This window comes from Rattus norvegicus, chromosome 16, assembly GCF_036323735.1.
Source record: "Rattus norvegicus strain BN/NHsdMcwi chromosome 16, GRCr8, whole genome shotgun sequence".
NCBI lineage: Eukaryota > Metazoa > Chordata > Mammalia > Rodentia > Muridae > Rattus > Rattus norvegicus.
The window spans coordinates 33,896,620-33,912,710 of record NC_086034.1 but is presented as its reverse complement, the minus strand read 5'-3'; the positions used below and the strand labels follow the sequence as shown (position 1 = coordinate 33,912,710).

At 47.0% G+C, this 16,091-nt stretch overlaps 1 protein-coding gene across 1 annotated transcript in view; it reads left to right on the top strand.

The window, feature by feature from the left end:
- The first annotated feature begins 583 nt into the window (after positions 1-583).
- Sh3rf1 (SH3 domain containing ring finger 1) overlaps positions 584-16,091 on the top strand; it is a 165,732-nt gene continuing 150,224 nt past the window's right edge. The window contains exons 1-2 of the mRNA NM_198764.2: positions 584-662; positions 2,189-2,675. Of these exons, the coding sequence (NP_942059.1) occupies positions 2,283-2,675 (393 nt within the window). The 5' untranslated portion in view covers positions 584-662; positions 2,189-2,282. The remainder of the gene's footprint in view (positions 663-2,188; positions 2,676-16,091) is intronic.

Below are 16,091 nucleotides of genomic sequence, written 5' to 3'. Positions count from 1 at the left end.
CCCGAGATCCATAGGTGGTCAGTATCCCCGATCCCAGAACTACGGGGTCCCACTTCTCTTTCTCTGCAATCACCCAGGGAGTGTGCACGCCCAGCAAAGCGCGATCGGTTCCCGGCAGGGCCACTCCCATCCCTGGCCACCGTGAAGAGTCAGTCTCCAGGCACCGGCCAGGCGGAGCCGGAGGCCGGCAGGGCGCCCTTGTCCCAGCCTCTTCCTGGTCCCTCGGCGCCACTCCCACCGCCCTCCTCCCGGGGAGCTCCATTCGCTCCGGGCGCGCGTCCTCCCGGTGAAGGCGTGGGTCCCGGAGCCTCCCTCCCCGTTGGTGCGTCCCCGAGGCCGCCGCCCGCTGTGGGGCTCCGGCGCGGGTCCCCGAGCGGCGGGCGGCGCTGTGGTGCGTCCCTCCAGTCCCCGGGCGCCTACTGCGCGCGGCCTCCGCCTCCTCCTCCTCCTCCTCCCCGCGGCGTCGCGTTCCCCCGCCCTCCTCGCTGGGCGGGTGGGAGGCGGCGGCGGTGGCGTGCTGTGCGAGCGCGCGCGAGGGGGGCGGCCGTGAGGAGGCTCCGGGTGCCACCGCGGCGGCCGAGCCACACGGGCAGCGGGCTCGGCGGGGCTGCATCTGCCAGCGCTGCGGGGCCGCGAACAAAGGCGAGCAGCGGAGGCGCGAGGTAGGGCGTGCGGCGAGTGGGGGACGCAGGGCGCGGAGTGGTGGCGGGTGGTCGCCGCATCCTGGTTGTGCGCGCGGGCTGGTCCCTGCGCTTCCCCTTTGGGTCTCCCGGACCTGCTGGGAACGAGCCCCGCGGCCTCTCTCGCCTCTTCCGAAGCTGCCGGGTCTCGGGGCCGCGCTCTTCCCGGACGCAACCGGGTCCCCCTGCCTCCGGGGTGGCAGTCTCCGGGGACTGTCGCTGAGCTCATCCCCGCGGGGTCGCTAGTCTGCTTCCCGCCGCACTCCGCGGCGCTGACTTTCGCCAACTTAAGGCTGCATCTTTATTTTTCTTTAAGTCCTTGAAAACTTCCAACGATCGGTGTTGGGCAATTTTTTGTCCTGGATTTGACCTAAAGGGAGGTTGAGAGGAGGCAATTGGGTGAGATCCCTAGTTCCGGAGCTACCCGGCCGCAGCCTCCGCTCCCAGGGTCAGCTCTGTCCCCGGCTGGCGACACCTGGTTCTGGGGTGTGTCTCTGGCAAGCGCCATGCTACGGGGTTGGGGACTACCTGTGCCCCACCGTGGGAAGAGGGGCGCATCCTGGCTCTCCCCAGAACTGACTAGCTAGGAACAGCTGTTAATGTAGCCTCCAAATCCTTTCACCCTCTTCTCCTCCTAGGCATCCACATTTAAACATTGATTGGGGTGATGGTGGTGATGGGGGACAGCGACGCACCAACTGGCTTCAAATACTCTTTCTCCCACCTCCTGAAGGGGCCCGCTTTTAACCCCCCGGATTGTACCCAGAGTTTTCAGCCTAGCATTCCATCGTCGAATTCTTGGTGACCATTTTGCTAGATTTTTTTCTGAATGGGATTAGGACAAGCCGTTCAGAAATCTGTTTCAGAGTTTGTCAACCATGCCGGAAAGGGTGATAATTTTTAGCTATTTTCAAGCAGGTCTTGGTTATATCTTTTAGAATTGCCAACCATCAGCTCTGTTTTTTTGTTTTTTTGTTTTTTTTGTTTTTGTTTTTGTTTTTGTTTTTTTTAAATTGGGGAAGGCGTTGGATAAGATTAAGCTGTTCTGTTCTCAGACGGGGAAGAAACATTTGTATCACCCAAGGCAAGGCTTCCTAAATGATAACGGTAGTTTCAAATTTGGGAAGGTCGTTGGATTTAAAAGTATTATTTTACACAGAGGAAACTTTCAGTCGATTTTGCTTAGGTTCTCCAATAAGTTGAAGACTTCATTAGGCAGCCAATATCAGTCCTTTATTGCTTTTTCATAAATCCTGTTTATTGCTTGCTAGTTCTTTCTGCCCAGTGAGGTTCTAGATATCTTCAGGGATTAATGGGAATCATTTAAGAAGCCTGTTTTGTTTTTAATTGTTGACTTTGGAGCTCAGAAAACACATTCCAACGCCAAGCTGGACTATGCAGAGGAAGCACTTTTGTGTACTTTTTGGTTCTTGGCTCCACTGTGAACTTTTCCCCCAGATAACAACAGTCATTTTTCTCTTTCCTCCCTTCTCTCCCCATAACTCCAGAGCAAAGTCTGAAATGGATGTTACATGAATCACTTTAAGGGCTGCGCACGACTATGAACGTTCTGAGGCCGTTTTCTCACTAAAGTAGCTCAAGATGGATGAGTCTGCCTTGTTGGACCTTCTGGAGTGCCCTGTGTGTCTAGAACGCTTGGATGCTTCCGCAAAGGTCTTACCCTGCCAGCACACGTTTTGCAAACGATGTTTGCTGGGGATTGTGGGTTCCCGGAATGAACTCAGATGTCCCGAATGCCGGACTCTTGTTGGCTCTGGGGTTGACGAGCTCCCCAGTAACATCCTACTGGTCAGACTTCTGGATGGCATCAAGCAGAGGCCTTGGAAACCCGGCCCTGGTGGGGGCGGCTCGACCACCTGCACAAATGTATTAAGGGCGCAGGGCAGCACTGTGGTTAATTGTGGCTCAAAAGATCTGCAGAGCCCCCAGTGTGGACAGCAACCTCGGGTGCAAGCCTGGAGCCCCCCAGTGAGGGTGAGTAGCTTGTAAGAGAGGCAGTTGGGTGAATACAGGTGGTGATGACTGACCACAGGTCTTTATTCTTAGCTTATTTTCCAAATCAGCTCAAAGAAGCCACACCTACCTGGGCAGATAGATTCAGCCTCAGGACCTTATCTTCTCTTGAAATAAGACTGGATCTGACATAATAAATCTTGTTTTAAGACCTTCTCTTATAGTCTCTATTGTCTGGTAGGATATTTTAAGAACCAGGTATCAAATGTTCATTAAAAGGAAAATTTGGTATGGTCTCACCCTTTTGATGTTGTTGAGAGAATTTTGTGTGTGTGTGTGTGTGTGTGTGTGTGTGTGTGTACAAGTATATATAGTAAATTTGTGTATGAGCAGATCGTAGGTAAGAGAGCAAGAGCGTAGAGCCATTCTCTAGGTTTTATGAATGCACAGTATAAAATATGGTTGGAGGATTTTTTAGCAAATCATGGCCACAGGTAGCAGCTTCGTTGCTGTAGCAACAGAATGTCACATAGGACTACACTATTACGTCTGGCTGTATGTTGGGCTTTGTAGGGAGTGAAATGAAATACTCCATCAAAATGATTTTTCCCCCCTTGGTTTGAGTGGACATTATTGTAGGTGAAGTTAAATATTTCTACCTTTATTACAACTTAATTTAGTAAATAAAGATTCTTAATGGATAGGAGTCACGTTTCACGAGATCGGTTAGTTTCCTGATATGTGCTTTTGTTGTTATTCATGAAATGAGACATGGTCTTTGACATCCGGACAAGAGTCATTCTGTTTTGGTTGGAAGAAGCAATTTTTATAATCAGCCATATATTTGACAAGTGAATAGATTTTTTTATAGTTTATTAAAAATGTTATTATTTTAGATTAAAAAAATTGTTGTCTAAGTGTTTTGCCTACACATGTGTATGCCCGTAAAGGACTCAGATTCCCTGATGCTGAGTTAGGGAATGGCTGTGAGCCACTGTGTGGGTGCTGGGAACCGAATCCCAGTCTTCTGCAAGAGCAGCCAATGTTGTTGACTACCGAGCTATCTCTCCAGCCTCTGGTCATTTTAAAGAACATTTTAAAGCTGGCTGAGATTTTTTTTTTCCCTCAAATATCTGTAGTGAGGACCTAAAACTGATTGCTTTTATTTGATCAATAGCTACCCACTAGGATGGTACTGCTTAGTATGAACTCATACATATGGCTATCATGTGGCTGTCAGCTCATCGTTGCAAATGGTGTAAGTGATGAAAAGTGCTTACATCACTAGATGTTAAACATCAAGTATCTTAACCACTGGTCCTGTTCGGATTACCAGAAAGCGTCTTTATCATTAGGCTCCTGGGTTTCCTTAGATTCATATATATGATATATGATGTGCAGATATTAAAATTTTGCCTCAGATAGCTTCCTTCCTTCCTTCCTTTTCTTTTCTTTCTGTAGCCTGGGCTATCCTGGAATTCATTATATATCCCAGGCTAGCCTCAGACTCATGCTTCTACCTGTTTACTACGTATGGGATTACAGGCATGAATTACCCTTTGGGAAGTAGTACCAAGTTTACCGGTACCTTGATTAGTACTTACGGGCTCATGGTTATTTTAATCTCATAATCAGTGATTGGGTTGATTATTTCTGAGCCACGGAGCCAGGTCTGCTTTCGGTAAAGGGGAGGAGAGGTAGATTTGCATCTTTGGAGGGGTTTTGTTTTTGTTAATTAGGCCTGGAGAGAGTGGCTTCTGGCTACGAATTGGAGTGTCCCAGTTGTTGCCTTACCTGTTGGGAGGAATGCTATGAATGTCTGATTGCTGATAAAGGAATTTAGGGAGAGGCTCGGTCAAGCCCATAGATTTTAACTGTTCTTTCTAATGTAGACTTTGACAAGGAAACACTCAGAAGCAGAAAGGCCCTGTGTGGGCCAGCTAAGCTTCCAAAATGGGCTTTTACTTTTCTTTGGCTACTGGAGATTTTGATCATGTCGATATTATTTTTCTGGTTTACGTGATTCCTAGTTGGCTTCCTGTATTTCTTTGGCATATGATAGAGGCTTAGTTGAACTTGAGCCTTATTAGTTTGTATAAAAGAGTTGAGGACTTTGTAGAGAGTGGGGAAAAACAGACAAGCAGAAGTGTTCAGTCTGAATCAAAGTAAGTGATGTCATCATTATTAAAAATAATTCTTTTCTGGGTTACATTAGCATTTACTCATACCCGTTGGTGTTGCTTTTAAGTATTCAAAGCAGCTGAGACTTCTCATAAACAGCGTGAGCACCAGAAAGGTAGCTATGTTCCCGGAACCCGGTGCCATGTGTCCCTTTGCACACCTCCCCCAGGTGAGGGACTACAGGAACCCTCCTTCAGATGTCCTGACACAACCAAGCACTTCAGCCAGCTTCAAGCCCCATGTTAGAAAGCTGAGAGTGAGACCATGTGAGACGTTGCTTCAGCTCACCAGTGTTGCTCTGTGTTAGATTGTAGCCATGTGGCCTCCCCATGTTTCACACTGAGGTAGGTTCAATGCTGTCAGCAGATGCAAACATTTCCAATGTGTGACACACATCTTATTCCCAGAACTTTAGTGTTTCCTGCTTAGGCTGAGGAGGAAAGGGGTCCCTCCCTGTTGGACTGGAATCACCATGAGCCTTGTCTGTTCTTCAGTTCAAACAAAAAGAGTTCCCCGTGCTTTTTGGCCAGGGTGAAGCAGGAGAATGAACCCCAGGGAGGGGGAAACTAGATATTGTTTAGGTGGATAAAAGATGTCCCTATGGCTCATTATGGCTGTTATGTATTTGCTAGATAATATACATTATTTAATGAATGAATATATCTATGTATTTCAGTATATATTTATATATCTACAGAATAGATATATATTGAATATATAAGATTATATGCGTTATCTATTGACCATATATATGTATATGTATATATATATGATGCAGAAAACAAAACGTTTAAGTAATTCCTATAAGACTGTATCCCTCTAGGAAAGTTAAGCTGCTTCCCGTAACTTCTGCTTTCTGTAGTTCATTTGGGTTTGTTTTCTTTATTTACTAGGTGACTCTGCAGTGTAGCTCAGGCTAGCCAGGAACTCAAGCCCCAGGGTTCTGAGTTGTAGGTTTTTGGGTGGTGGTGTTCAGGGCCAGATTACATTCTTCCTGTAAACTGCAGGCGAGCTGATGATGGTGAGGCCAGATACAGATTCTGCTCATGAACTTCAGAGTGTACGATGCGTCTCTCGGGAGATGAGCAACCTTAAACATTAGAGCAGTGCAGGGATGTCATAAACAGCCTAACTGCTGTGCTAGAGAGGTAACGACAGGGGATAGAAGGGCTTTGAGTTCAGGGTGAAAGTAAACTTGCTTATGTGAGGCCCTCAGAAGCCGCCTCCAGGAGGAGGCGCTTGAACTGAGATCTGAGCAGTGAAGTGAATGGGGGCTGGGCAGGGGACGCACAGAAGGAAGATGCGGACAGGAAGTGAACATGAACAAAGCAAGCCATGGGGACGGTGACCCAAGACTAGGTTTAGAGTGTGAGAGCATACAAGGACCACGAGGGATGCGGCCAGATGGATGGGTAGTAGGTGTTCAGAACCTGGGGCAGGGATGATCAGTAAGGCTCTAGAACAGGTAGAGCGCTAGAGGTGGAAACCAAGGACTGAGACTCTGAGGAAAGGGGAAGATCTAGATCTGGGGCCACAGGTCACATTTCCTTCCCTCTGAAAATGCCAGCTATGCTTTCCTTGTTTCATAGCCACAGCTGTACTCCTTTGCCTCCCTTTTCATGTTGTCTGTATAGATTGTGTCTCAGACCTCCTCTTGTGGAAGAATTGACTTCAAGTACCTCAGAATGTGTCTCTCTGTGGGGAAGTACTATCTTTACCTCAAAAGGTGGCTTTCAGTGGGGAAGTACTAACTCTAAGTACCTCAGAACGGGGCTCTGTGTTAGGACAGGACCCTCCCAGTGGTGGTAAAAGTGGATAAAATGAGAGCCCACACACATGACTAGTGTCCTTAATGGACGAGATCATGGCACGTAAAGACACGGAGGCAAGACCATGTGAAGACACATGGACAAGATGGCTAAGTGGAGAAGCATGAGAAAATCCATTCCCAGACCTTAGCCTTGTTCCGTTGAAGCTGTCCAGTCTGTGGTATTCAGTGGCAGCAGCCAAGCACCTACTACTAAAGTCAGCACTTGGAGTGACTAATCAGTCCGTCCTGGTTGCCCATGGAGACTTGCCGTGGGCCAACCAGCCCATTTATGTCTTTAGTTGTGCTCTGGAGCCCTGTTGAGAAGTTATTCTTCCCTATCCCTTTGACTGGCCAAATTACCTGGTATGATTTCATAAGCTAGGGCAGGAATTTCATGAGAAGATTGCCGCTTACGTGAGACAATGTGCCAAGTAGAAAATTTTGTAGAAGGAAGGAAACATCCGGAAGGGAGAAAGATTTCTTCCCTACGGCCCATGCTGTGATTAGAGTTTGGGGAGGTTGGTGGACGCTGGTGGACATACTGATGTCTATGGCATTTTGTGACAAAGCAAGCAAGAAGGGACTTGAAGAAGGGTCTTAGAGAAAGCAACACAACTTCCTTGTCTATGTAGAGGTGGAAGGTGCTAAGGATGTCCCTAGACTAGTGTCTCAGGAGCCACGTAACTCATTTCTGTGCTGGGACAAGGGCGAGACCAGTGCATGTTTTGCTGAAAACATTTAGATGGGGCTGTGGTGGGAGGTAGGAGAGTGGTAAAAATTCACAGGAATCAGCAGAAGCCACCGTCCTTCACAAGTACCAAGCTTTGGAATGAGATGGATTGTGTTTGTGTCTAAGGGTTGTGGTCAGTGGTCACTGATTAAATACATAAAGTGGACCAAGTGTGGTCCAGACACAGAACTTCTGTGTGTTTCGGAGTGTTCCGTATGAACACTGTCACCGGAACTGAGGTCTCCGAATACATGGGGGCAAGACTCTTTAGTAATTCATACTTGATTGGAGAACACTATTTAGTGAGCTTTGAGTGAGATTGGCCCAACTAAAAGAAAAACCGAAGACTCCCCCTCCCCATGGACATGTTTTGCAGATATTGGCCTTGTATTTTATTTACCCCTTGACACTTACTCTGTGACGGAGGCAGGTGTCATCCTAGAACTCAGTGGAGGGCGCTGGGATGTGCCCTTCCCTCTTCAGTGATGATGTAGGGTTGGAGCCAGGACCTGGGAAGTCAGTGCTCTGCCACTGAGTTATTTATTCCTCACACCCCTAGCCCTGGGCTCTGGCACCTTCAGCGTGGTAGAAGGCAGGAGGAACAGAAAGAGGGAGTCCTTGGCACTCACCTGTTGATACTTTATACAACTCTCCCCCTCCCCCCCCCAGCTGAGGACTGAACCCAGGGCAGCGCTCTACCACTGAGCTAAATCCCCAACCCCTGTTGGTACTTTAAAGAGCAAAATCACACTCATCTTGGGATTAGGGACATCTTTCTAGGGGCAGAGTGTAGTATTTGAGAAATGACCATGAAAATTTTGAAATAAGTATTTGAAAACAATTTTGTTTAAAAATTTCAACCTTAGAAAAGCATATGCTACTAAACATATGTGCATACATACACATATATATACACACATATACCTAATTCTAGATCATTTTGTAGACTTTTGTATATATTTTATGATTATAATATATATTATATACAATATATTGTATATATAGTACATATGATATATATATTACATATATTTATGGGCTTGAGCTTTTTATATAAATACTTGCTGAGTTGCCAGATCATTTACTTTATCAGTGGAGTCCTTTCATGTTGGAGCACAGATCAGCTTCATTAATTGATTTGTGTGTAACAGACGTGCAGAGACGTGCACATAGCATGAGTGTGCCAGTTGGGAATCACTAAGCTCCATTCAACTCAGAATGGTGAGAGGAGCTCCTCCTATTTCAACAGTTGAAAATAAAAAGGGCTCACAGTCAGGCATTTGGTGGCAGAAACTGGTGTGTAGAGGGCAATGGAAGCTTCTAGTCTTCGTATTCCTAAGCCAAGGAGTGACAACTGTAAACCCCCCCCCCATCTTCCAGAATAAGAAATTAATGGAAATGGAAGTATTTCAACCATGACACATGACACTCTGCAGTGCCTCGTCAGTGATGTTACCTGACAAGCTTTCTGTAGCTTCACGGTCGCTCACAGGGAAGCGTTTGCCATCATTATTCTCACACACGGATGTCAGAAGGACAACTAGGATATTTTGGATAACGCGTCTGTATTCTTCCAGCTGGTCAGTGGCAGAGCTGGGATCCCACCTTAGATCTGTGTAACCCCAAATGCCTCCTTCTTGGACGTACCATGTGGGACGAGGCCTCCTTGGGTCTTTTACTCTCTTTGGAGGAAGCTTTCTCAAGCCATAGCTAGCAGCAACTCTTCCCTTCGAGGGGTGCTTGCTACCTGTGAGTATTTTATTGTAAGTGTGTGTGTGGGGGGGGGGCACAAATTAAAACTCTGCTGTGATGAAAATGGATGAGGAAGCAGTCAGTACACATACGTTATAAGCTGTGACCTCTGTTTTCAACACTGAAGACCAACTGGCTTCATGTCTTCAGCATGGAGGTCCAGTACCTTTAGAGACTCAGAGACGTGCTTCAGGCAGGGGAGGGGATGGGAGGGGAGGACATGGGGGTGAGGGCACAAGAGGCTGAGCTAAACTCATTTCAAAAATACTTTGATTTTCTTCTTTGCCATTTTCGCACACGCATGTAATGCAGTGTGGTTGCCTTCACCCCTTCCTTCCCTGTCTGGTTACTTTCTCCTCCACCCGGATGCACAAGTCTCTGTGGCACACCCATGTCTTTGTTGTTCTTGGTGACAACTGTGTTTATCCAGGGCTCTTTGTTAGGAACTATCTATCGGAGCCTGTCGGGCTCACCTGTGGGTGCACACGTGAAAAGCAGTGACTGGCTCCCTCCCAGAACCTACCAGAAAAGCATCATCTTTGATTTTCAGAAGCCTTTACAGCCTGACTCCTAGCACACACTGAAGGTGCTTGACAGTACGGAGGCCGAATCAAGGAAATTGAATGGCAGCCACGCTCTACAGAGCCTTCGCGGGACCCTTTCACCCTTTCATGTGTGCACACTGCTGATTTTGGTGCAGTCCCCCACAATGTGCACATTATGGATGACACTTGCTTGTCCTGCTGATAGGTTGTTTTGTGGGTAAGTGTGAGGATTGAGGTACAAACGTTTTGAAGACTGGAAAGCCTGTGGAAGGAGAGGTATTGTTATACAAGCATCTGTTTTCCATTTGGGGTGACGAGAACCTGAGAGATAAGAATGAAGAAAGGGCTGGAGAGATGGCTCAGCGGTTGAGAGCACTGACTGCCCTTCCAGAGGTCCTGAGTTCAAATCCCAGCATCCACATGGTGGCTCACAACCCTCTGTAATGGGATCCGATGACTTTTTCTGGTGTCTGAAGACAGCTACAGTGTGCTCATATAAATAAAGTAAGTAATTGGAAATAGAAGAATGGAGAAGGATAATGGTTCAGGAAGGTAGTGTCTGGATGCAGAGCTACCCAAATGGTTGCAGGAGGCCAGGGTTTGCTGTCACACATGTGGAAAAGAGTCTGACAGTCTCTGGGGTTATTTTGTTTCCCCCGTCTATAGTCATGTGCCCAGTGCTGAGAAATACATTCTAAGGAATGTATTGCTGTACATTTTGTCATTGGGAATATCATAGGGATATGACGTCAGCCATTCAGAGCTTTTGATACAGTAAAAAAAGCGTGATAGACATGCACACACACATGTATGTACGTGTGCATACCTGTGTGTGCACATGTATACATGCGGATGCTTGTATGTATGGAAGCCAGAGAACAACCTCAATGATATTCCAATATTCCTCATTCCTTGGGTACATCTTTTTTTTTTTTTTTTTTTTTTTCCTTGAGACTGGATCTCTCTGATGTGGAACTCACCAAGTAGGTTAGACTGTTCTGTTACTACTACTACTACTACTACTACTACTACTACTACTACTACTATTACTACTACTTTTGGTGGGGGGCTTTTGACCCCCGGCTACCCTGGAACTTGCTCCACATACCAGGCTGGCCTTGAACTCATGGGTTCTCCTGTTTCTCTGCCTCCTGAGTCCGGGGATTAAAGACCTGTGCCACCACTACCCAGCCTATGCTCAGCTTTTTAAACATGGGTTCTGGAGATTGAATTCAGGTCTGTTTGCTTGCACGGCAGGCATTTTACTTTCAACTATTGGCCAAACCCTGGTAAACATGTTTTTAGTAAACTTTTCTCTACGTAGAGAGAAATCTAAATACAATAAAAAAGCAAATCAAATACACACACCAGGAACTGTTAGCATCACATATTATGTGCTCTGTGTAATAACCTTTTAATGGGACTGGCAGCGCCATAGCTTTCTTGACACAAGCTACGTGAGGATTACGTATACCAGTGTATTATGACAACTTTCAGACTCCTAGACCAGAGCAGAATCTTCCATTGTAATCCTCTGGGTCCACCCTCGACTGTGCAGCCTGACCTAGACCCGAACATCATGGCACTTGACTATATTCTTACTGCTGCTTTACATCTTTGGGTGATGAAAGGAGGAAAAGGGGAGAAGAAAATTGCCTGGGAAGGGCTAGGCAAACTAAGAAAGGAGAGGGGCTCTGGCTGGAGGTTCCCCACTGTTCTTGGGGAAAGTCCCAGAGGTGTGATCTTTAGCTCCAGTCCCACTCTTGGCTTCCACCTCCCCAGGAGTAGAAGCACCACAGTTTGTTTACTATGTCTCCCATCCTCCCGTGCTGCCTGCCCTGTCTTGTAACTACTGTTTGCTCTTTGGGAGTGGCTGGTAGGGGTTGGGGGTGTCACCAGGGAAAGCAGTGGAAAACAGGGAAGGGAGGAGGAGAGGGCTGTGTCTTGAGTTGCTTTTTCCGGATCACTTTCCCAATTTTGTTCCCTTCCCCCCATAATTAGTTGATAGTCTCAGAAGGGAGGAGTAAAATCGGAGGTGTAAAAAGGCCCAGGAGTGGGCAGTCTGTCAGTTCTCCTCCTCTCTCTCCCCCATCCCACACCCCTTGGTTTCCTTCCTCTCCCCTCATCAAAAGCCTCCGCCTCTCACAGAACTGTTTCTTCCAGTATCGTCGCACACTGCATGTATTCCTTCATCGTCCCCCCAGTCTGTTACTCAGTATGGTTTAAGCAAATCCATAAGAGTATGTGGGAAGACTTTTTCTTTAAGGTCAAAGGGCAGAGTGCGTTGCAATTCACTCTGTAGCAGGAGCCTTGATAAGGATCCGTAATCGTGAGACTATAAGTGGTGTGTACCACGCAGGGGCGAGCGAGAAGCTCAGGCCTCAGTTACACAGCAGCGGGTTAGAATGAGCTACACTTACAATAGGACCACTTGTAACTAAGTAGAGTGAGAAGCTCAGCCGCCAAGCCTTACTTATAAGACAGTGTAGTACACTGGGGTATAAGTAGGGTAAAAATATTGTGTTCAGAGACAGCTCTGCCAGTAAGACTCCCTCTGAGCCCAAGGCACCCTTCTTTGTGGGTCCCCAATCCTTTCCAGGATGTGTTCCTGCCAATGCCTAGTCAAGAGGGTGGTAACAGTTGCTTTGTGAGTGATGACATATGGGTTGCTGTAAACACAGCCACTTTAAAGATAGATGTGTGAGTGGGCTCTTAGGGGTATCTGGGAAGGGAGTGGAGGTGCCATTTCAGATGGCTGACAGTAGCAGCTAAGTAGATTATTTGCATGGGGGAAAAGTGAACAGCAGGAGTGGGTGCAAATGAGTTTTTCAGTCACATTAAATGTAGTGCAGAGCGGCCAGGGCTGTCGAGTTTGAGGGTGTCCTGTGAGCCTAAGGAAATGAGTTCCTACAGTTTTTCCTTGGTTTATGTATCTTAACATTTCTATTTATGCATATTCGTGTGTGTCTGCATGAGTAGGCAACATGGACATGAGTGCCCTCAGGCGTTAGCCACTTGCCCTGGGTGCTAGGGACTCAACTTCTCTTCTAGAAGAGAAGCAAGGGCTCTTAACGGAGTCATCCCTCTGGCACCTAAAGGTTTTTGTTATTGCTGTTGATTTGTTTGCTTGTTTGTTTTAGTGAGAAAGCTTTTGAAGTATTGCATTTTCACCATTCTTAATTTATCACTCAGGAATGAATGAGCAGAAATGGTTTTATCATATTAAAGCGCAGTGTGTGGTCCCCACCATTGACCCATTGAGAGTGGTGCGGAAAAGGGGAGTTTGTTGTAGAGCATTCTTTTACTTTGGTCCTCTTCTCCCCTCCCCTCCCCCACTCCCTATGCATATGGAATTTATTGAAATGACCTTACAGGGTGCTGTCCAGGTAATCCAATAATGGCTGACCTTGAATGGAAAGTCCCCGAATTCAGGAGTTGCTCAGTCACACAACACTGAGTGTCTCAGTTGGTCTTCAGTATCAGTTGGACTCCTGAGGAAGTATACTCCAGTGCCAGTGAAGGATGGGATGATGTATTAGTGAGGCAAACAGGCAAAGAACAAAATCCTTCTTCTGTGTCTCTGTATAAACTGCCGTCAGAGGACATGGTCCAGGCTAAAGGTGTGTCTTCTTGCCTCTGGATCCTGATGAAAGATGTGTGTCTTCCTCCCTCAAAGGTCCGTGGTTAAAAGTGGATTCACCCTCTTCAAGCCAAGCAGAACAACCTCTCATGGTTGTGCCCTCCATTTCTGGTTAGTAGTGCATTCGAGATGTTGTCAAGTTGACAACCAAGAATAACCGTCACGGGGCCTTAAAGCCAGTCAGACAATCCCACAACGTGGTGCTGTTATCACACCAGTGTCCGCACCAGGTCTTGCTCCACATACCCGAAGCTGGCTTTGAACTTGCCATAGCATTCCTTCCTCGGGCTCTGCACTCAGTTCATACCTGGTTTAATTTAAGTAATGGATTAGTTACTTGGCTTGTAGGGCTGACAAAATGGCGGATGAGGGCAGTTTAAGAAAGGAAAGGCTCTCGGTATGAGAGTACAGTCTATAACGGCTGGGGCAGCATGGAAACAGGAAGCAGGAGGCAGCTGACCAGCACACTGCGTCAACATTCAGGAAGCAGAGAGAGGATTCTTGTGCATACCTAGGCTCCTCGTTTTGTGCAGTCTGGGACCTCAGCACATGGAATGCATTCAGGATGGTCCTTCCCACCTCAGTTAACTAGATAATCTCTTATAGGCAGGCCTGGAGACCAACCCAATCTCGTTCTCGTGCAGAACTGCCCAGAGACAACTCTTTAGCTATTCTAGATTCTGTGATGTTGGCACGGTGTTGACCATCATAGGGAACGCACCCCACATGGCACATTGGGAATGTCGTAGGGGAGCATTAGAGTTGTGCAAGTCTCCTGGAAGTTTGTTGGAGCAAGCACTAGTCACTGAGAGGTGAACATTAGATATCTTACGAGGATGGATAGTGTGCATTTTTGTTTGTTGTTTTAGGCAGCTTCAGCTGGACCCAGACTCCCCATTTGATCTTGAACTCCTGCTTCTGTTTGTCCTCTCAGGTATGATGACAGGTGTGCCCCATCGAGCTGGCTATAGATTTATAGATTTTCTTCTTTAAAACCAGCAGCACATAGTTTTGTTATGTGCAGTAATTGAACATTAATAGATAAGATTACACTTCAAACACTAAATTTTCATTGTGCAGTCAGTCCTAAGTGAAATCTGGTCAGTGAGTTGCTCATCCCTGTTTTAATGAACTCGCGTTTTGAGTATAGGCTTTGTTGACTTGCTGCCAGCTTTCCTCATGCTCTGACGTCTCCCACAGTAACGTGTAGTAGAGGAGCCTGAGTCTATGAGGCTAAATATTTTTGGCAGGCGTAATTACTTTATTTTTTTGCTAGTATCAGCACTCTCTGTGTCTTCTGTTTTTATAAAATGAGTCCAGGATATTGGGAGAGGCATCAATGTTGCATGGACTGATGTTGCTGGACCTGAAGTTTGTAGACAGGTACTGTCCTGCTACCTGTTTTAAGGAACCGGATGCTCTTTGATACTCTTGTGCCTTGGCTTGTGTGTACACACACACACCCACACACCCCGAACAAAAACGAAAGAAACATAACAAGTCCACCCCACCCCCCGAATTGACATGGCAGCAGACATTGATTTTCTATGTCTGAGGCCTCTGTTGAGACTGTTTGTCAATGTGACAAAATACTTGATATAAGCAATGTGAGAAAGAATCGATCCTGGCTCCCGATTCCAGTCTTTCATGTGGGAAAGACTGGGGTTGGGCGGTGCAAAAGGGGGGGAGGGGCAGGGGGAGGAACAGGAGGGAGGAGAGAGGAGGATGAGGGAGAAAGGGGGAGGGAGCAGAGGGGGAGGGAGGAGAAGGGGAGGGAGATAGTGAAAGGCGAGGGAGGGAGGGAGGGAGGGAGGGAGAGAGAGAGAGAGAGAGAGAGAGAGAGAGAGAGAGAGAAGAGGAGAGAATAAATGAGAGAATGAGAATGCCCACACTGCAAGTATTCTCAGCTTTTACTCCATGTGGCCCTCAGCCTAAGGAACAGACCTGCTCAGGTCTTCTCTAACTCCTTAGTTACTTGTGTCTAAAAACTCTTTCAGACATGCTCGTAGGTGTGCCTTACCTCCTAGGACTCGCCAGTCCAATCTAGTTCATAATTGATATTGACTAGCCGTCATAAGCCGTCACAAGGCCTGCAGATGTACTAAGCTGGGCTTCTTCTGCTCCCTGGCTTTGCGATTTTCGGCCGTGTTTCTACTTCTGAAGGCTGTCCTCTCCTCTCATTAAAGGAGGCTTACCAGGTGCTCCTTCGTACAGCCCTAGGAAAAGGCTGACTTTGAAACTGAAAATTTATTTTTTATTTTTTATTTTTTTGTTTTTTAAATTAGCCCATGAGCTGTCCTAGTTTGCTTTTTATTGCTGTGATAAAATGTGGACTAAAATCAGCTTGGAAGAAAAGAATTTATTTCAGCCTTCAGTTCACTGTCCATTATGAATGGGAGTCAGGGCTGGGAACTGTAGCTGAAGCCATGGAGGAGTGCTGCTTACCAGTTTCCTCAGCCTGGTTCACTTGGTTGTTTTTTATACAACCCAAGACCACAGACCCAGAGCTGACCCCTCCCACAGTGGGCTGGCCCCTCCCACAGTGGGCTGGTCCCTCCCACATCAATCATTAATCGAGAATTGCCCCACAGAGTTGCCTACAGGCCAATCTAATGGAAACATTTCCTTAGTTGAGGTTCCCTCAGCCGAGACTCTAGCTTGTCCAAGCTGACAAAAAACAGAATTACCCGGCACACAAAGTGATGGGCTCCATTGTGACATTCATGTAGGCTCTTTACCAATGGTTCCACTTTCTCTAGTTCCCTGGCACACTGGTTCC